This window comes from Bufo gargarizans, chromosome 2 (assembly GCF_014858855.1).
Source record: "Bufo gargarizans isolate SCDJY-AF-19 chromosome 2, ASM1485885v1, whole genome shotgun sequence".
NCBI classification, from domain to species: domain Eukaryota; kingdom Metazoa; phylum Chordata; class Amphibia; order Anura; family Bufonidae; genus Bufo; species Bufo gargarizans.
Window position 1 is genome coordinate 360,253,728 of NC_058081.1, and position 23,107 is coordinate 360,276,834.

At 43.1% G+C, this 23,107-nt stretch overlaps 1 protein-coding gene across 1 annotated transcript in view; it reads left to right on the forward strand.

The window, feature by feature from the left end:
* The window catches only part of STK10 (serine/threonine kinase 10), a 130,648-nt gene that overhangs the window by 60,174 nt on the left and 47,367 nt on the right, over window positions 1-23,107 (forward strand). The window contains exons 3-5 of the mRNA XM_044280728.1: window positions 1,803-1,851; window positions 7,537-7,686; window positions 20,395-20,467. Coding sequence (XP_044136663.1) covers window positions 1,803-1,851; window positions 7,537-7,686; window positions 20,395-20,467 — 272 coding nt within the window. The remainder of the gene's footprint in view (window positions 1-1,802; window positions 1,852-7,536; window positions 7,687-20,394; window positions 20,468-23,107) is intronic.

Here is a 23,107-nt window from a genome sequence, read left to right on the forward strand (position 1 = left end):
TTTTGTGTCCATTTTGCTTTATATTTGAACAAAAGAATCAAATCCTCAGTATTACGAGAAGTAAGAGAATGTAGTTCTAGTATGAGCGCTGCATTCGCTTCAATGTTTAATTACACCACTACAGTGTCTGGTAAGCAGGTGTAATTACAACTCCGCCGCCCCATTCACTTTAATGGGACAGCTCCTTCCTATTCACTGGAATGGGACAGCCAAGCTACAGCTGCTTTATATTACAGCTACAGGTCGAAAATATTTTTGATATTGTTATTTTAGATGGTATTTTGAGAATAGCACACATATATAGCATACCCTTGCACATAAAATACATATAACTGGGGTTGAGTGAATCAAAGTATCCGAAGTGGACTTTGATCCTAATTTCATTTCGAAGTATCCAAAGCTGACTTCGATCCGAATTTCATTTTGAAGTATCCAAAGTGGACTTCGATACGAATTTCATGGAAAAATTACGTCCTCTCTCACCGCATGAGATTTCACACATTATCATCATTCCAGATGGCCGTGGTTTGTTTTGTTTTTTTAACCCTTGAAAAGTCTCAATTTTTACATCAGATTCCATGATTAGCAATGCATGCATCTGAGGGGTTCCATCACAGGGAGTGGCGCAATCGCTGTTCCCTGTCATTGCGCCCGCTACTTACAAAGAAATGCGCTTTGTGACAATGTCATTTGTGTGAAATTCGGTGAAGCAGCCAAATCGAGGTTTTCATAACTTAACTCAAGACTTACATATAACTATAACCATTACGACCTCACAAATGTGGCATGAATGAGCGGCGGTTAGAGAAACCAATGCGCCTCGGTGCGACCACAAGTCAGATGAAACAATTACAGACCGATATTGTGGCAGTATTATTTCTTTCTTAAGGTTAAGGCTACATGCACACGAACGTTGTTTGTTCCCGTGCCCATTCCGGACAGATCGGATGCGGACCCATTCATTTCAGTTGGTCCGCAAACAATGCGGACAGCACACTGTGTGCTATCCGCATCCATATGTCCGTTCCGTAGCCCCGCCCAAAAAATCCTTCAGGTTACTTCAGGTTACATGTAATGAGCAGATGAGTGAACATCTATTGAACCTAGAAGCAATACAGAGTACTGGAACAAGCAGCTCTGATTCTGCTGGTCCCCGCTCACCCAATGAAGTCTGTGTGTGAGCATCGAGTGTTATGTCCTCTCAGAGGATCCTTGCAGTACTCAAGTAATTTTTAGGGGACATCCGCTTGTAGTACATTCCTGGTTTGAGTAATATCTGATCTGAACAGTTTTTTTTCCACTTTACTGGTCGAGCAGAACCATTTATTTTAAAATATTGCTCACAATAAACTTTGAGAATTGGTTCTGTCAGCCAGAGAAGACTATGAAATACCATGAAAAGTGATATACCCTAGTAATTTTAGTATTGTCATTCACTAAAATGACCAGGCTATAAAACATGAACTATTGCAATGATTTTTATGGAGGGGCACCATTTAAATAGTAATAATGATGTATTACAATTGCGTCTTGTGTGTTCTTCCAGTTACCTCCTTTTATGAAAAGTGTAGCTTCACATAAAATAAAAAATTTAGTTAATGAATGACTTTCCATATATTTTTTATTTTTATTTATTCATATTGTTCCTTGAAATACTTTTACTTGTTTTACTTGGCTTGTTTTTCACATAATGGATTGTTTTATTGGAAGCGATAAGCATTCTGTATGTCTTATGCTATGCTGGCACCTGTCATTGTAGGAATGATGAGCTCATTCTGATCATATCTTTCATTCTTTTACAGATCTTGATAGAGTTTTGTCAAGGTGGAGCCGTGGATGCAGTAATGCTTGGTATGTAAGCCTTATTTGTACACCTACAACTGGTTTTGTTGGAGATAAGCCTACAATTCTGTTATGTGTTTGAAGAAGGAAGTCCTCATTGCTGAAATATTAATCTACTGCCAGGTGTCTGAAAGAAAAGTATTGTTCTTTACATCCATGTAGGGCTGCAGCTAGTGATAAAGTATTGTGCCAACTAATCGAACGATTAATAGAGTACTCTAAAAAAAAAAAAAAAACTAAGAGAACGTTTTCTATAGAAACTCATCAGCCCCCCATGCCATCAGCCCACCCCCATGTCATCAGTTCTTAGCAACATAAGCTCCCCCTCCAGTGCCATCAGCTCCCCTATGCCATCGGCCCCTCCATGCCATCAGTTCCCCCATTGCCATCAGCTCCCCCCAGTGCATGAACTCCCCCAGTGACACCAGCTCCCCCATGCCGTTGGTCCCCCGCCACTGCCATGAACTCCCCCATGCTGTCGGTCCCCCGCCACTGCCATGAACTCCTCCATGCCATCACTCCCACTCCCCCCTTCTAGCCATCAGTGCCCAGCCACAGCGCCACTGAAATTAGTCACATGTAGAAACAAATTCTTTATGCAAAAAATTTGCATTTTGCTTCCAGACTTATTTTAGCCTTGCGTAGGATTGTGTTTCAGATTGTTTTGCTACACAATCCAGTTACACTGCGCCTGACTGAGGCCACCATATTTGATCGTTGGTATGACGTCTTCATTTTAGAAACATGTCTGGCATAAGGCAAATGCAGTAGTGAATACTGATCACTTTTATTTATCCATAAAACATGATTATGTTTACATAATTTTATTTATTTTATGACAAACACCTTACATGACAGGCCATGAGGGGGGGCGCATTATTATGATTTACTGCACCCATGTCATCAGATGAGACTGTAGGGTGTTACAACGTTCCCATAGTCTTTCATACTCACGGTTATGCAAGTGGGTGTGGACCCACTGCGCCACTGAATGGCTATACCCTGGAGGGGCGTGACTAAGTAACTCCCTGGTCTTCACTAGAGCCTCTGATGGAGAGGATAGGCTTGGGCTGTTAGTATAGTCACCAGGTACCACTCCAGAGCAGTCTTTGGGCCAGTGGCAGCTGGCCAGTGGGTCAGAGATATCGGTGGAAAAAACCGAGGGGAAAGACGTGGTCAGGAAGTCTGGAGTCAGGGTAAGCAGTGATCAAGCAAAGTCTGTAATCAAACTCCAAGGTCAGAGGCAAGCGGCAACCAAACCCCTTTACACAAGTGTCAAGACTAGCTAGTGACCAAGACTGCTCTGGCAGGAAGCACCTTTAAATACATCCTGTAACCCAGCCATAGGCGAGGGAGATAGAGGGCATGCACGTGCTGCTTCACAAAAGGAGGAGACACACAGCTGCGCACACCGTAACAAAACAGTACAGGGCTCTAAGCAGGAAGGAGGATGCCGGAGACACATAGCTGCACTCGTGCCAGCAAGGAAGAAAGCTCCGGCACGGGGCGCAGATACAACAGTTTAAGCTGCCTGCACTTGTCAGAACAGCAGCAGGAGGTAGTGAGGGCGCCTGTGCCAGCGTGTAGGGACAGCAGCGCAGGCACGGAGTGCTGGGCTAACACTCACCTAATGCATTAGGCTACAAAGGAATTAAGCAACCCCAACATGTCCATATAACACTGCCACCATCTGTCAGTATGACTGACATTGCCCAGGTTACAACTGCACAGGCACACTGCATTTTAGCATGTAACAGGTAAAACTTTTAGGACAGTGACCTTCAAAAGTAACCCAGCAAAGAGGTGCTTGGAGGGTGTGGGTATGTTCAGAGCAGCAAGGAACGGACTTATTAAATATCAGTGTTGGTGTACTGGTGAGGGATCCACTTAGAGAACAGCTCGTTGTTTCTCCAGGGTCTGACCCTGAATGTCTGTTCATGAGATATTTTAAGGGTACTGTCACACTAGCGGCAGGACGTATCCGACAGGCTGTTGACCCTGTCGGATCCGTCCTGCCACTATTTCGCTGTGCCGCCGCTCCGTCCTGATTGACTGTAATGGGCATGGGGACGGAGCTCCGGCACAGCATGGCAGTGCACAACGAAAGGCTGCCGGACTAAAAGTACTGCATGTCCGACATTAGTCCGGCGGCCTCTCGCCTTGCTGCGCCGGAGCTCCGCCCCGTCCCTATTATAGTCAATGGGGATGGAGCGCCGTCACGGCGAAATAGCAGGATGGTTCCGACAGGGTGAACAGCCTATCGGATCCGTCCTGCTGCAGGTGTGAAAGTACCTCAAGGCTCAGCCTGCTAATGTGACTGTGTAATTATATGTAGTCACCAAATTATGACCAGTTTAAATCGTGCCATACCTTTTTGGTAGACATCTCCTAGAAAGATACGAGCAGCAGGTTTCCAATCACATTTTTTACAAGTCTAGTGGTATCAAGCATGCATCAAGAATTGGAACCAGTATTTGAGTCTTAAGTTCCCTAAGGCCGAAACTTCCAGCACTTGTGACCTGAAACAGCATCTCCTGATTATAAATATCTTGGTAGAATATTTAAAACATGAAATTTGACTGTGGGTTTTCCAATATTGTGTTCTTTTGTCCAGGAAAAAGGCCCTAGATCTTACCCTTCACGTACCCCCACCCCCCTCCAGAGTAGTTTATAAAGGCTGTTTTGTATCCCTTGATTAGAATTCAGTTCCCAAGAGATCCTCACAGAGGGACATATTAGTCCTTTTGTTTACCTGGATTAACTTAAGTCTCTTCCTGGAAATGTAATTGCACACCTCTGTTCAGTGATGTGTAGTGGGGTCTGGATTTATACATACTGTAGAAACATACCGGTAGTAGATTGTCGGCAGAAAAATACCACCTGGTCCTTCTCGTCTGCCCTTATATTATTTATTTTTTTATCTTCTAGACATGTGTTTCTCCCAGGTAATGTTTACATTCACTTACTGTAGATTCCCCAACCAGATACTACATGCTGGAAGTTTGTTCCAAGTTTCAACCACTCTTTCAGTAAAATAATATTTTCTGATACTGCTCCTGATCTTACCCTCAGCTAATTTCAGATTGTGCCCGCTTGTTTTTGAGTTTAGCCTCTTACTTCTCTCTTGAACGTTATTTAAACCTTATTTAATAAAAGGTTTTGATCATGTGCCCCCTTTTCCTTCTTTCCTCAAGGCTATACAGATTTAGTTCTTTAAAAAGTTTCTCTCAGCAGGAAAATGGTTATTAACCAGGCTGACCGTGATGTACTAATGTCAGCTGAACATAACTACTGTATATTAGTGCCACCTAACTGCGTGCCGCCGTTATTGAGGAAGAAAAAAAAGGTTATGAAAAGCAAATGAGCCTCTAGGTGCAGGGGAGCGTTGATCCTACTCCTAGAGGCTCCGTTCTGGCTGCGCCCTGCTACACTTGATTGACAGGGCCAGGCAGTGTTGTTCTCCGCTTGCCGGCACGGTCTCCTGTGGAAATCTCACACTTGCGCCGCCCCGTTTAGTATTCGGCGCAGGTGCAGTAAGTGGCGGACGCTCCCCGGCTGCCGGCTTCATTTACTGCGCCGAATACTGAACGAGACGGCACAGGCGCAAGATTTCCACAGAAGACAGGGCCGGCAAGCAGGGACCAACTGTGCCTGGCCCTGTCAATCAAGTGTAGCAGGGCGTGGCCAGAGGTGGGAGAATGGAACCTCTAGGAGCAGGAGCAACGCCCCCCCTTCCCCTAGAGGCTAATTTGCATATTATAAACGTTTTTTTCTTAACAGTGAGATGGCACTAATATAGTTATGTTCAGCTGACATTAGTACATCACTGTCAGCCAGGTTAATACTCATTTTCCTGCTGACAGAAACCCTTTTAAGTCTTTCCTGGTATGTTTTATGATTAAGACCCTCCACTATTTTTGTGGTCTCTGCACCAATTCCATTTTATCTATGTCTTTTTGTAGGTGGGATCTCCAGAACTGGACACTGTATTCCAGATGTGGTCTCACTGGAGCTCTATACAGTGGGGTCACAAGCTCTCACTCTTCCTACTGGTTATACTACTACTTGCTTTCCCTGCTGCCTGTCGACACTGTGCACTCATTTTGAAGCTGTCTATCAGGACACCTAAATCCTTCTCTTCTGAAGTCCTCCCTAAGGCCTCTTGCAAACGACCGTATGGCTTTTTCTGTATTTTGCAGTCCGTTTTTAATGGATCCGTTGTTCCGTTTGTTTCCGTTGTGTTTCAGTTTCGTAAAAAATCTCTATGGTTTCCATACGCGATCTGTTTGCAGATCGCAAACATAAACCTCAAATTTGTAATCGCTACTGTAATGTACAGTAATGTTTTTTAACAGTAAACACATGGGCAACGTGGACACGGATCCGCAAAAAACGGATGACATACAGATGTGTTCCGTATACATTCAGTTTTTTTTTTTTTGCAGACCCGTTTATTTGAATGGAGCCACAGATTATTTGCTGGCAATAATAGGACAAGTTCTATCTTTCAGCGGAATGTATATATGGAAATACAGAAATGGAATACATGCAGAGTACATTCCGTTTTTTTGCGCAATCATTGAAATGAATGATTCCGCATATGGACCGCAAATGGAATCTGCAAAAACGGAACGGAAAAAAAAACATTCGTGTGCAAGAGGCCTAACACAGAGCTGCCAATACGATACTCGGACTGAGGGTTCCTTCTCCCCAAGGGCAGACATGTGGATAGAGCCTTATGGTCCTTTTACACATGACAATTCCTCAGACAGTTAACAGAAACAAATGTTGGGTTTATCAAGCTCTGAAGTCCAGAATTGTTACTTTTTGAGGTCACTTGCAGACATTTGTTTTGTACTTTTACACCACTGACTCCAGTTTTGAAAAGTAGGTGGGAGTTTTGCTGGGAGTGTGTGTGGTTATGTTAATTGGTGCCTTTGTTTAGTTAGTTTCATTCCAGATTTATGAGTAGTCCCAAGGCCACTCCAGTAGGGTGTTGGTATGGAAAACTGGAGTAAGATTTCTAGACCAGTGTGCGGTTTAAAGGTGAGCCAAATTTAACAAATAACATGCGTTATTTGATGAATTTGGTGCAAAGTATGCCAATGCAGACTGATGGAAAACGGACTTCAAATATCACCCTTATGATAAATTTGCCCCATAGTGCTCACAATAATTGCCTGGTCAGCAGATGAGATGAAGCTGCATTTATGTGCAACAGGAGGATCTGCTACCCTGGCACATTTTGTAGAAACGCTGGTCTCCATAAGTTCATCCCTGATAATTTACCCAGTCACCAGTCCATATAAATAGAACTTTAGTCTTAATTTTTCACTCGGGTGTTGGTCGACTAGTGAGGTCGCATTGTCTAATTTTTTATTTTAGTTTAAAACCCATAAACCATTCAGGGTGATGATATGAAGGATGAAGTATTCACATCAGCGTGATCTCTTGTGACAAGATCTGTCATCAGTCATGGAGTTATTTCACAACATCTAAAATATCTGCCCCACCATTCATCCCAAGGAACTTTAACACTCTGCTCTCTGCATTGCACTCATTGCTCCATACTGTGTACCATCCTTTGGATTGAATTATTATTTTAATAAAGTTTCCTGTTTTGTTCTCTTATAAATACATGTGGTTAAAATTTGGATAGGGTGGCTTATCATGTGGTTTTTGTTCTACTAACAGAATTGGATCGTGGTCTGACAGAAGCTCAGATCCAAGCCGTGTGCAGACAGATGCTGGAAGCACTGGCATACCTCCATAGTATGAAGATCATCCATCGGGACCTAAAAGCAGGGAATGTTCTACTAACTCAAGATGGAGACATCAAGCTAGGTGAGAGACGCTTTATTGTCATCTCTGAAAGGAACCTGTTTAAAGTGGTAGCCTGATAGTTTGAAAAATAAGAGGAGCTGCAAATGTTCTAATATATCTAAGAAAAAGCACATTACTCCCATATGGGACATCGTTGTCATATTACTAAAATATGCTATCTGTGTCAGTTGCGGCTCCCTCCTCTGAAAATAGCCATGTGCAGTTGCTGCGCTCTTTTTGGAGGTCCTATAGCCGTGAATGGAGAGCAAGCCATGCTGTACTCTCCTTCTCATCGGGTGTCCCCCTTCTGTAGATTGGTGTGGGTCCGACCTCTGGGAGTACACCTAACTGACATCAATTTCCCAGATGGAAAAACCCTTTTAACTTTTCAGTCTCCCGAAGGCCTCTTTCACACGAGCGTGACTGATTAGATTGGGATGCGTTTAGTAAAACACACCATTTTGCAAACAAGTTTAGTCAGTTTTGTCTGCAATTGCGTTCAGTTTTTTCCACGCAGGTGCAATGCATTTTGATGCGTTTTTCACGCGCATGATAAAAAAACTGAAGGTTTAGAAACAACATTTCTTAGCACTTGCTTCCGGATGCAATGCGTTTTTCACTGAAGCCTCATTCACTTCTATGGGGCCAGGGCTGCGTGAAAAAACGGACACAAAAATGTATTCTCGTAATGGGTTCCCTATTTTGTGACTATCATTTTGATTTTTAACCTGTTTGACTATGGTAATGGTTTCCGTTGGTGACTGCATTAAAATGTAATTTTTTATTTTTTTTTTATTTTTTTTCATCCACAGGAGAAAACAGCCCCCAGTGGGGGACATTACACACAGGCAGAGCTGATCATGGTCTCCTTAGACCCTGCAGCTCTGCCCCTGCCCCTGTCTTCTCTCCATGGTCCCCACTGTGTCTGTCAGCCGGGACCTGACCTGTTCCTGCTAGATTGCAGGAGCTTTAATCTGCGCGCAGCTAATCCTGGCATAGTACATGGGTACAGGGTACCCATGTGCTATACCAAGAGTTAGTAATCGTCCAGGGAACCACGGCAGGAGCAGCAATCTGTGCTCCTGCCCCTTTCTCACAGCGCTGCTCCAGCCCCATTGATAAAATGTCCTATGTACTCCATACAGCGTTTTGCTGTCCGCTTGACGAAACTGAGCCAAACTGATCAGTCCTGGCACACAATGTAAGTCAATGAGGATGCATCCGTTTTCTCTGGCACAATAGAAAACTGATCCTTCCCCGATTGACTTTCAATGGAGTTCATGATCGGTCCGTCTTGGCTATGTTACAGATAATGCAAACGGATCCGTTCATGAAGGGTGCATGCGGTTGTATTATTGTAACGGATCCGTTTTTACAGATCCATGACTGATCCTAAAGTAGCCTAAAATGTGCATTCGCCTGGCAAATACAATGGTTAAAAACTAAAGCTTTATTTTACAATTTCTGATTTATTTACTCCTAGAGGTTTCTTGTTTGGACTGTTGTGCACATAGATCACTCATTTGTGTAGTGTGAGCAGAACATAGGGGGACTTATCAAAAGTGGTGGGAAGTAAAACTGGCTGAGTGGCCTTTAGCAAACTATCAGATAGCACATTTTTTTTACTAATATGCTCTGAAAAATGAAATGTGAATCTGGTGGTTATGGGCAACTAAGCCAGTTTTCTTTTACACCACTATTGATAAATCTCCCTGTACTATAATGTCTTGCCATAAATCTTGTCACAAACCTCAAGCCGAATCTATCAGGTGATTTCTGCTACCCTGTAAGAGAGCAGGATATAATAGAAGCTGAGCTCTGTGATTTGTACAGGTTTATAGGATTTCTGAGTAACGAGCAGTAAATCCTGCCAGGACTCCTGGTAGAGACAGTGAGAGTCCTGATTACCCAGTCCACACCCAGCGATTGACTGCTTCTCCAGAATCAATGCCTGTACAGAGCAGGTTGTCATCCACTGTCTCTTGGGTATCAAAGGTGTCCATGTGTTTTTTAAGTCTATCACACCATCTTAGGCCAAGAAGATCCGTGAGATCTTCTTGCCACAGGATGCAGTGTAATGAATTTGGGTGGCTCTACACGGAGTCTCATTGCCATTGTTGCCTGTGTTTCTTATAGAGTGTTAGGCGTATTTCAGGCGCAGATGGTTACAAATCTGCGACTTCTTACCGCTCACTCCATGTCTAAAAAGTGGGCGCGGATAGGGACAGGCTGGCAGGCCCATCTTGCTCATCAATCTACACCTGTTTCAGGCATAGAAAATGGTCTAAATGTAAAGCCCCAATCACACGTTCGTGCTCAAATCCGTGAGCAGGTGGTCAGTGATGCATCCGTGAAGCTGTTCGTGAAGGATCAGTGTTCGGTCTGTGTGTCCGTTTTTTGCTGTCAGTGTTGCATCACTGACACTGAACAGCGGAAAAATGATTTTTAAAGCATCTCGTCTTAATGATCCGTGGAACACGGATGCAACACGGATGGCATCTGTGAAGTATCTGGTTTTCACTGACCCATAGACTAGAATGGACTTGATGGCTCCATGAACATGGACAAAATAGAGCATGCATCTGTGCTAAAAACACTGACCCACTGACCGTGCTAAAATACTGGTCTGAATACACACATTAAAATGAATGGGGACGTGTGATGCCTGTGGAGAACACTGACGTGTGAATGAGGCTTAAGTCAGCAAGGGAGCTGTCTTACATTTAGATGCGGCGCTCTATGCGCTGAGGTTATGGAGAGCCCAGCTCCTCTATATAACTTTGGCTATCCACCGCCAGTGCGGGGGCTTTATTAAGACCGACATCTAAAATAAATGACCCCCTATGTCTTTTGCAATCTGTACTAGTGTTAGTGTGTTTAGCATAGTGATTACCGCTGCTGAAGTTGAGGTTAAATTCCCATGTCTCCAACAAACAAGCCATTCACTGTGGCCATTTGTTATGTCACCGACTTAATACTCTTGTAGTAGAGCAGTTTTATGCAATCAAAGAACTACATTTTTTGCCAAGAGGCTATTAATTTTAATCCGTTTTTAGTTGAAGTAGAAATATCCTGTGAGGCCCAGCAGTTCTTGGTTACCTAATGGCCTCTGTGCGGCTTCTCAGTCTGATATTGTGTGATACAGATTGAAAATGTAGAAAAGGGAAACTGCTAACCTTCATGTCAAAATGACAGACACCACATTAGAACCCATGTTCTAATACAGGAGACTACAATACTGCATACATCTTATGTCCAGTGATGTCTCCTCTGATATAGTTGTTTCTTATGTCCCACCAATAGTAATTTTTTCCCAAAGTGCCTTTAGTAGTAATAGTTTCACCTACAGTGCACCCAGTGGTAATTATTCCCCTATAGAGCCCCTTAGTTACACAGAAGTAATAATTGACCCCAGTAGTAAGAATTGCCCCTTTAGTGCCCCTAGTAAAAGTAGAGCCCTCCATAATGCCCTCATAAGTAATAATGCTTGCTGATAGTGCCCTCAATAGAATTAACTCCTAAACAGTGTGCCCCAGTAGTAAATATGTCCCCTTTATAGTGCTTCAGTAGTACTAAAACCCACCATAGTGGCCTAGTAGTAATAAATTCACAATAATGCTCCCAGTAGTATTAAAGCTCCCAGAGTCTGCCCAGTAGTAAATATGGCCCCTTATAGTGCTCCGGTAGTCCTAATGCTCCCTAAAGTGCCTCCAGTAATAATAAAACCCCCATAGTATGCCCCAGAAGAAATAATTCCTGCCCTTAGTGCCCCAAGTAGTATTATAAAAATTATATAAATATGGCCCCATATAGTGCCCCAGTAGTCATAATGCTCCCAGTATTGACGACACCCACCATAGTGCCCCCAGTAGTAATAAAGCCACCATAATGTAATAACAAATGCCCCCTTATAGTGCTGCCTGTAGTACTAATGTCACCATAGTACTCCTCAGTTAGAATAATGACCCCCTATAGTCCCCTAATAGTCTGCCCCTGTCATATTAATGACTCCCCCAGACCCCTCCCTCCCAACAGTGCACCAATAGTGCTGCCCTAGTTAAAATAATGACCCCCTTATAGTCTTGGGATCAACAAAAGAAAAAGTGTTTTAATCGGGTGAACCACAGGTATGTGTCTAAGCAAATAGTTTGATATGAAGATTGCTGGTGACGGATTCACTTTAACCAATGACTGAAAATTTGGCTCAAATTCTGGCAACAAAATTGACTTTTCCTCATGATAAATTCCTGTAAGGCCTCATGCACACGACCGTGCCGTTTTTTGTGGTCTGCAAACCACGGATCCGCAAAAAACGGAAGCTGGACGTGTGCCTTCCGCAATTTACGGAACGGGCGGCCATCCATATAATGCCTATTCTTGTCCGCAAAGCGCGGACAAGAATAGGACATGTTATATTTTTATTTTATTTTTTTGCGGGGCCGTGGAACGGAGCAACGGATGTGGACAGCACACGGAGTGCTGTCCGTATCTTTTGCGACATTATTGAAATGAATGGGTCCGCACCCGAACCGCCAAAACGTTAGAGGAGCAGAACAATGAAAATAATAGAAGTGTGGTATTTGTCACATAACTGAAACCAACAGAACGGAGAAGATCCCATTAACTATAATTGGGTCCATTCCAGTTTCCGTTCAGGTGTCTGCATGCAGGACTTTTGTCTTCTCTTTTTGACAAAATGTGCGACTGAGGTCCAGGAACCTCCAAAACATCTGTGAACAAGCTCTTTGCCTGCACTGGTGTTTATCAGTACAATGAATGTGCAGATAAAGGGATCTCTGGACTATGTATCCGCATTGCACATCATATGATTGCACATAAAGTAATGTAAGAGCCATTGAGGTTTACCTAAAATGGCATTGTGTCAGACTCCGCTATAATGCAGACATACCATGTATGACATGGATCCTTTACCCTATAAGCACATTGCACCTAGCACGCAGATATTCCAGATGCGCTCTTTAATGCCTTTAAGCAACAGGTCGTTATTTCTTCAGCTTCTTTGTGAGTTAAAGAGCCAAAGTTGTATTCTGTGAAGTGTCAGGCTCTGCTGTAAGCAGTGCAGGTATGTAGATCTGGCAATGAATCGCCTGGATTAAGGACCTATGCACACTGCTGCAGATGCAGACTGCTTTTCATACACCGTAGACCACCCACTGCCGGCAGGCAGTTCCGGCAACGGAACTGTTTTTTCCGGATCTTTTAGAAGGATCCGGTGATATACCGGATCCGTATCATCCAGAATAATGGATCCGGTATTTAATTTTTTCAAAGATCAAAAGCAAAAATAGCTCCTTCTATGTCCCGGCGCATGTGCAGACCGGAAAACCGGATCCGGCAACGCGGCAATTTCCGGAATACTTTGTACCGGATCCAGCATTAATACTTCTCTATGGAAATGAATGCTGAATCTGGCAAGTGCGGTAGTGTTCCGGGATTTTGGCCGGAACAAATACCGCAGCAAGCTGTACACTGTACAAGGGACGTAACGGAAGACATCCTGATGCATACTGAATGGGTTGCTTTCCATTCAGAATGCATTAGGACAAAACTGATGCGTTTTTTTTCCAGTATTGCGACCCTTTACCGGATTTCAATACTGGAGAAGAATAACGCTAGTGTGAAAGTAGCCTGAGGCACCATATGATATGGAACTGCAGGGTCTCCTACATGGTCTATACAGATGGGTTTGCTATATGCTGGAGCCTAACATGTAGTTACTTGGACATAGACATTCGAGGAGAGAAGTGATGGTTGGGCATTCTGCCATTGTAATGATATTTTAAAATAAATGTTTAAATAGAACCGGTGAAGAAGGATTAGATTTTTATGTAGAATTTACACTACATTGTTCTGTAGAGTTTATTGCAGACGTCTGTTTAGCCACCTAACTGGAATCGAGGACCACAAGAACAGCATATGAAAGAATTCGCTGCCAGAATCCTATGATAGATCATCAATAAGAGATCGGTTTTCTGGTACTGCAGCTGATACTGCAGTACCAGAGAACAGTCACTACAGTGTATGGAGCTGTAATGTTCTGGCTCCGTACAAGGTTTACTTCCGGAAGCTGCAGCTGCTGCTAAGGACTGATCTCATATTGATTATCTGTCCTTTAGATAGGTAATTATGTTAGTGCCAGAAAACTCATTTATTAGAAAAATATTTGATTTGGGCCTTTATGCATAAAACTAAAAATATAGCGACCCTCTGGCTTAAAGGGGTTTTCCAGTTGCACACAAAAAAGTAAAATAACACCAACATTTAACTTTACTGCATTATATGTCAGATGATGGAATTCTGAGTGCGTTTCGACTCCTTCAGCCTAATTGCGTTTTGTTCCTTGTGTTTAAATCCTGGCGCAGGATTCACGTGGAGTGTCTGTAGCATCAGGTCTCTGCCTCTCCTTCCCCTCTGAGCTTGAACATCACAGATCCAAGCAGGGACGGCACCCTCATTAGTATTCACTTTAGCGCAGTGAATACTAATGAAAATGTGTTGGCTATGGGTAGGGGAAGGGCCGCCCTACAGCATATAAAGCAGGCAGAAGAGTTACTATTGCACTACAGACCTGCTGAATTGTCTGTGGTGAAAACTAATTAAATACAGTAGTATATTGCTAAAATAAAGGGAACAAAATTGCACCATTTACCAATCATCATACTGTAATTGTGTTCACTGTATTGTAATGGTTATTATTATTATTACAGGGATACCACATATGGATTTGTGACATTTCATACTAAGTACCTATGTTGCAAAACTTTTTAATAATAACTTTGCAGCAAATTGTAACTTGCCATAAAAAAATAGCGTAAAATTATATTTTTCTGCCATAATCTTTACTGTAAAGATTATTTGAACCCCAGACCTTCTGTACAGTAAACAGCTGGCTTACCCACACTTCTATAGAAAGGTTCTGCTTTAAAGATGTGCCTTCCCCCCCTTTTTTAGTATTACTGTTTTTTATTCAATATCCCAAAACAGTATTTGGTACCCCTGTAATCATAACCGTACAATATAGTAAACATATTGGTAAACGGCGTAAATAAAAATGGGGGGAGGGGTACATAGTGTGCCTGGATTTATGTGTTTCATCCATGTATGATGGTCTGCATCACAGACCAAAGTAGTGCATGTCTCCGTGATATTTTTATTTATTTTTTCGCAGTCCCACGGTCAGTAAAAAAAAAAAATACTGATATGTGAACAGACAATATTAAAATCAATGAGTACGTGTGCTGTCTGTAGAAAATGCGGACAGCACAGTGAAAAGCGGAAATGTTAAGACACAGCATCATTGTTGACATTACGTCTACAGGGCAGGGTACATGGCATAGTCCTACAAGCCTTGCCACTCCTGACATGTAGATGTGATATCTCTGGGATAGGGAACCATTGCAGTGTAAAATAGCATATGACCACAATGGAGTACAGGGAAAACTGAGTGATAACGTGATGTTTCCTCTCAACTGATGCTGAAAATTGCAAAATCTAAATACCCCTTTAACAAAAAAAAAATTCACTTTATTTGGGTAACAAACAGAACACTTGTATGGTGACCACCTTTTCATGTTTTCAGTTGTAGATCCATTAATTCCCAGGCTCCTCTTCTGTCCTCCAAGATGGCCACACAGCTTCTCAGACCACCTGCTGCACACTATGCATGGTTAGTCCAAGACTCTTCTTGCTTGTCCAGGCCTAGTTTAACCAGCACTACTCATGTGAGCTATGCTGCCCATTCCAAGGGTAGAAGGAAGTGCTTTGGGCTACCAAATGCACAATATGCATCGGGTAGACTGAGAAGTGGTGTGGCCTTGTGTGGAAGGAGCCCAAGAATTGGCAGGTATGCCGCTAAAAAGATGAAAAGGAGAGCATCATGCAAGTGTTCAGTTTATAACTCCAGTAAATGTTTTTTTCTTTACCTGGAGTATTGCTTTAAAGGGGTTATCCCGAATAATGTAAAACATATTTGCATATCATATAGTACATGACAATCTCTTTCTAACAAAGCTAGAACCAGCCCTGGACCTCACTTGGATCCAGAGATCTCCACATTCATTGCTCTACTAGATTTATATCAAGCTGGCAGCTCAGGGGGTGTGTCTTTTCTGCTGCAGCTCAGGGGGCGTGTCTCAGATCTCCCTATCACAGCTCAGGAGGAGGTTGAAAGATGTAACTGAGCATGTGCGGCCATCTGTGTGCAGGACAAAGAAATAAGAAATAAAGTGGCCGTATACAGATATATTTTAGGCTACTTTCACACTTGCGTTTTGGCTTTCCGTTTGTGAGATACGTTCAGGGCTCTCACAAGCTGTTCAAAAGGGATCAGTTTTGCCCTAATGCATTCTGAATGGATAAGGATCCTTTCAGAAAGCATTAGTTTGCATCAGATCAGTCTCCATTCCGCTCTGGAGATGGACACCAAAACACTGCCTGCAGCGTTTTGCTGTCCGTTTGACGAAACTGAGCCAAACGTATCCGTCCTGACACACAATATAAGTCAATGGGCACAGTTCCGTTTTCTCTGGCACAATAAAAAACAGATAAGTCTTCCATTTGACTTTCAATGATGTTTATGACGGAGCCGTCTTGGCTATGTTACAGATAATACAAACGGATCCGTTCATGATGGATGCATGGGGTTGTATTGTAACGTATCATTTTTTTTTTTTTTTTTTTTTTCAGATCCATGACTGATCCGCCCAAAACGCGAGCGTGAAAGTAGCCTTATTGAATAACTCAGTAGCTATACAAAATGTTTAATTGCATGCAATTACAAAAGTATTCAGATCCAGGTGCTGGTTTGAAAACTGTAGAATATTTTTCGTGGGACAACCCCTTTAAGCATAATGTAGTAAGTTTCTTCTAAATCCCAAATGATAACCAGTGTAAAAGAGAAGGATCAGTTCTATTTCTTCTGTGATGGATATACTACGCTATTCCTGCCATAAAAAGAACAGAACCCTAATTGGAAAGAACATATGTGAGCATAGCCTATTGTTAGAAGATGGCAGTGACTGATATTATGCCAGGGCTCGACAAATTCCAGGCGCCAGGTCACCATGGTGATCAGGGCTTTTGTCCTTGAAAATAGGCCCAGCACACCAGCAGCCGGGCGCAGCCACTGGAGGGTTAAGACCGCAAGGCTAACAATGTGACAGGCGGTGCACATGACTGGTTAAGCCGAGTGACATCGCTCCCTCTCCCCGCTGGCTGTCGGTGTCAGCTGGCCGCGGTGTGACACATGACATGTACGTGGCAGCGCTCACCTGCCCGCTGGGCGCTCTCCACCGCACGCCTCATGTCCCGGGAGCGGCGCAGGTGACTACGGCAGGGTTTCTGTTTTCCTGTACGAAGACTCTTCCAGCATTTCCCGGAGAGCAGCCGTCTCCTCACCGTTAAAGCCTCATGCACATGTCCATGGAACACGGACCGTGTGATACCTGTCTGGATTTCTTCTGAGTGCATGGAGTCATTGGTTGCTATGACGCAGTGCGCTTCCTGCTGCCGCCGCAGTACTGTAATACACTGGTATAGAGTACTACGGTACTGCGGCGGCAGCAGGAAGTGCTCGGCGTCATAGCAACCAATGACGCTGTGCGCTCCTGCACTCAGAAGAAATCCAGACCGGTATCACACGGTCCATGTTCCACGGACGTGTGCATGAGGATTAACGCACTCGCTGGACTCCAAGATCCCTCCGACAAACAAGACCGCAGCCGCACCCCCTCCCCATCACAGCACAGGATGTAGATCCGACAAGAGCTGGAACCAAATCCCGGCCTGGACTCAGTGCGCGTCCACAGCAGAGGGAGCACAAGGACGGCCCCGGAGACACCGACAACAGCGACTCCATTATCCCCTGGACAGGACAAATAATCTGGGACAGCAGAAGGGCAATGATCACGCAGTGACTGCAGATACAGGCGGCAACGAGAGACATTTATTTTCAAACCCAGTGCTGCTTCAGTTTTATCTAGTCACAAAATAACTTTACAAGAGAAGAACTATGAGATGAATGATGAGCCTGGACCAGACATCCTGTTAGCTGCAGCGCAGGGATTATATACACACAGTGACGTCACAGCGCAGGGATTGTATACGCACAGTGACGTCACAGCGCAGGGATTGTATACGCACAGTGACGTCACAGCGCAGGGATTGTATACGCACAGTGACGTCACAGCGCAGGGATTGTATACGCACAGTGACGTCACGGCGCAGGGATTGTGTATACACAGTGACGTCACGGCGCAGGGATTGGTTGTTTGGTTCTAGACTTCTTTATATGTTACTTTAAGAGGTGTTATTTTTGTCGCTGAAAATAAGGCTTTATAAGGTAAAAAAAAAAAAAAAAAGGTGCTCCTAACTTTTTTTTTAGCTGGCTCCTAGATTCCAAGGAAATTTTTTCAAGCCCTGTGGTGTGCGTCCTATCCCATATAGAGCATGTGAGAGTGTTTAACAGCATATAAACTGAATGCGTTGTGAGTAAACCTTAGGCGCTTAGTTGATCGCTGCTAAAAATCCCCTTTTAATTAAATAACATTTAGAGGACTGTTTGTAAAAAAACTTATAAACATGTAAATTAGACCCTCATTTGATCTTTAAACTGGTACCTGTTGAGCAGTGAAGAAAGTCGTTGGTTATACACTTAAGGTTAAACTTATCAAAACTGGTGTAAAGTAGAACTGGCTTAGTTGTCCATAGCAACCTATCAAATTCCACCTTTCATTTTTCACATCTCCTTGGGAAAATGAAAGGTGGAATCTGATTGGTTGCTGTGGGCAACTAAGCTAGTTCCTTCTTTACACCAGTTTGATAAATCTCCCCCTTAGACTTTTTAATATCTAGTAGGGTGTGCGATGTTTAGTGATATGTATGATGTCCTGTACTTGTGTCTATATGTAATGGCTACATTGGGTGTAGCATGTCCTATCTCCACCAGACCACATCTTGGCTGCTGTGGTTGATCCGTGTGGTTTTTTCCCCCACAGTTCTGTTATTTGTGCATGGGAACATCTAATGACGTGGCTTCTCACTTCTGCTGTGAAACTACTACTGCAAACTGTCGAGCGGATCGGCGCTCGTGGAAGCTGAACTGTTGTGAATTAATCCAATCGCAGTTGTTGAATTAAGGCTTTTGTGGTCATAAACTTTTTATAAACTGTTTAGTGTTAACCATGCAATTGCTTGTCTACTGTAAAGTATTATGAATCAGTATCTGTAAAGTTGCTCCCATGCAGTCTTTAAGCAGTGGTGCCCATAAAAAAATGATTGTTGCTTCATTTTATTCAATACATATTTGTTTTGGATCGAAAAGCATAAAGACTACAGAAATGTGCAAAAAAAAATTACCTAAATAAGAGCGCAACAGACACCCTGTAAAAATTAAAAACATTTGTATATATCAAAGAAAAAGACGGATGGCTTAAACAGAAAGAGAGGGAGACCAATAACATACCCACGGCAATACGAAAACAATATTGGCGATCTGTTAAGTTATGGTGCTTTTGTTTCTTTATTCAGTATAGACGCATTGACCAAACAATAGTGCACTGAGATAGGAATGTTGGATTGCTGCCAATCTCCGCATGCAGTTTTGACTTTGCCAAATATTTAAATGATTACAGGTGTGGAATTATTAGACACTGGGTCTTGCCACAAGCTGGACCAAAAGTGCTCCCCCAACCTATAAAAAGGCTCCCAGGGGCTACTTTTGGGTAGTGTACCTCTTGATGACAAATCGCAGACATCAAGACATGCCTCTACAATGCACTCAAACATTTTGCCTAGTTGACAGACTGAGAGGGGGTGCATCAATAAACGGAGAGCAGCAGGATTATTCAACAAATCACCAGTCATCTAGGCTGTTCTGACCTTGCTATTAGGTGGTTTGGGAGCAGTGGTTATGTGAAGACACACACACATGGCAAACAGGTTTCGGATGGCCTAGACAGACCACCAGTAGAAATCTTTTGAACCACTGACGAGTATGAGCAGCTCCCACAGTTTAGTTATCTATACAGGTGGCATATTTATTACACACACCTTGTCTCTACCCAGACCAATTTCAGGTGCTTAGCAGAAGGATATGTGGTGTTATGGTACCCATTACATGTTTTGCCAGCCACTGACGCCTTTGTGTGCAGTGGTGTCATGAAGGAGTACCTGGACTGCTACAGACTGGAACAGTATTCTCATTAGCGATGAATCCAAGTTCTGCTTGGCATCTAAAAATGGTTGGGTTCAAGTATGGAGGCCTCATGGTGAACACTTCAATGTTGCCTTTGCTATGGAGAGATGCAATGCCCCAACTGCTGGTGTGATGATCTGGGGAGACTTCACATATGACAGTCAGTTTCCCATGCATCAGCATTTATTGGACCAACTGGGACTCCAGCTTCAGCAACTTACGAGTGCAGGAACTGCAGGCTCCACTGCAACATCTGTGAACAAACGTACTGCAGGATACTATATGGAACCTGTATGCCTCCATGGCCAGCCTTATCTTATCTTGTATCCAGGCTAGCAGGGTACTAGAACCTCCTTTAAATTGTACAGTTTTCGCCAATACATGTATCCGTTCGCTGTAATAGTGTAATCACTTACATAGATCATCATTACATTAGCTGTTCTGCACTTTCCCCTTGTTAGGCTTGGACCAAGTAAAAAATCAACTTCCTAATGTTTCTTTTTTTCTTTTTGCAGCGGATTTTGGTGTCTCAGCAAAAAATGCAAAAACTTTGCAGAGGAGAGACTCCTTCATAGGTACCCCTTACTGGTAAGTTGTGAGGTCATGTGGGATTTCACTGTGTGAGCGATGATGGAACATAGAGATAACATGAAGAATATATATATATATATATATATATATATATATATATATATATATATATATATATATATATATATATATATATACAAAACACAAATAGTGCAGCAGCACAGTCAGAGCCAATGGACTGGGTGCAAATCCCCACAGAGGCAGGCCGCTCCTCCACGGTATATAGTAGACGAAAAAACGAGGCAGCACTTCCAGCTTCTAGTGTACGGGTGAAGACCCCAAACTTTAATCCAAGCGACGTTTCGGCCTACTCAATGAGGCCTCTATCAAGCTGGATAGAGGCCTCATTGAGTAGGCCGAAACGTCGCTTGGATTAAAGTTTGGGGTCTTCACCCGTACACTAGAAGCTGGAAGTGCTGCCTCGTTTTTTCGTCTACTATATATATATATATATATATATATATATATATATATATAGTAGACGAAAAAACGAGGCAGCACTTCCAGCTTCTAGTGTACGGGTGAAGACCCCAAACTTTAATCCAAGCGACGTTTCGGCCTACTCAATGAGGCCTCTATCCAGCTTGATAGAGGCCTCATTGAGTAGGCCGAAACGTCGCTTGGATTAAAGTTTGGGGTCTTCACCCGTACACTAGAAGCTGGAAGTGCTGCCTCGTTTTTTCGTCTACTATATATATATATATATATATATATATATATATATATATATATATATATATATATATATATATATATATATATATATATATATATATATATATATATATATATATATATATATATGCGCGACCAAACGACTGGAGTAATCTTCACCAAATTTGGCAGACATGTACATCAGGTGACCGGGAAGGTTTTAGACCGGGTCTCAGCTCTCTAGGACGTACTGTTCCTGAGATATTCCCCCAAAATGACCTGCATTAGCCAATACAAGCCTGCAAGTCTTTCTCTTCATATCCCAACTGCCATACACACGGTCACATGTCCCTTATCTTAGTCTCCACATACACAATGCTTTACTCCAGATTTCCATAACAACCCAGCCATTTTTCTTCACTGCTATAGGTCAGCTTTAGGCTAGGGCTGCACGACACATAGGGCACAACTACACTGCTACATGCATACATCTTGGATGGATTTTTTGCGACAGTCGCAGCATGTTGCAGTGCAACACCATAGACTATCATTATAAAAATTGTTGTGCGACACATGTCGTCATGTAGCCCTAGCCTTCAGGGGGCAGGTGCTGTGGAGGTCACTGTTAAGGGGCAGGGGCTGTGGAGGTCACTGTTAAAGGGGCGTTCACTGTGGATGTTACTTTTAAGGGGGCTGGCTGCTGTGGAGGTCAATGTTAAAGGGGCCTGCACTGTGGAGGTCACTGTTAAGGGGGCAGGTTACTGTGGAGGTCACTGTTAAGGTACTGTGGCAGTCACTGTTAAAGGGATGGGTGCTGTGGAGGTCTCTGTTAAGGGGGCAGGGAACAGTACAGGTCACAGATAAGGGGGCGGTCCCCTATGGAGGTCAGTATTAAGGGGCGTGGTGCTGTATAGGTCACTGTTAAGGGGGCGGGCCCCTGAGTAGGTCAATGTCAAGGGAGTGGGGTGCTGTGAAACTCACTGTTAAAGGGGCGAGCTGCTGTGAAGGTCAAAGTTAAGGGGATGGGCTGCTATAGAGATCCCATTTTAAGGAGGTGGGGGGGACAGTGTTAAGGGGTGGGGTGCTGTAGAGGTCACTGTTATGGGGGATACTGTCTATCTTTTAACAACACACGCAAACATTAAATTAAATGGATGAAATATATATGTATGAAGGACGCTCAATCATGGCAGATACCTATAAGCTATGCAGATTTCCAGCATCAGTTTCTTTTCAGTTGAGCTGTCTTCTAGGACTGGTTGACCTCCATATACACTCCAAGAAATATGTACAAGTGTCTCCTGTTTAACCCTGTGGAGAATTTAAAGCGTCATTGGCTCTTCAGTCATAGGATGTGCTGGTTACTCTCCCTTCTTTCTATTTCATATGAGGCTGACAGTGTATATTGCAGATCTTGTGGCCTCTACTAGGGTCTGCTTATATTGCTGAGAACTGCTAAATGTTTTCCTTATGTAGAGCTTATGTAAGCGCAGAACTTTCTTGGTATAAGAGTGAATAATATGCTTACAAGGAGAAGCCTTGAGGATTGTGACAGATCGCCTTATTTAAAGTGCACCTTTCATTTGATGTCTTAGCTAAATTACTATTTTGTAATATTGTAATCCTTTTCTTAATGTCTGAGGACAGTGCTATGTTTGCTACATGGCACAGATTCATTGTTCCTTCATATAGTTAACAGGGTTGCTCTATATTGGGGTAAGTTTACAGAATTCCAATATGTATCGGGCAGAAAACCGATGCTGACACTTGGAGTTCTTCCACAGATCTAGTAGTGCATCCCCAGAAGGATAAGCCTATTTATTATCATTCAGTGCCTTTTTCTTGTGGAATCTGCACAATTAATGAGCAAGCCGGGGATTTTAACATGCACAATGCAGTTATTAATCCTTATGGATTTGTATGCTGTATGTAACTGAGGTTCACTTCCATTAGATGCAGAGCGTCAGCGGATTTGATGAGAAT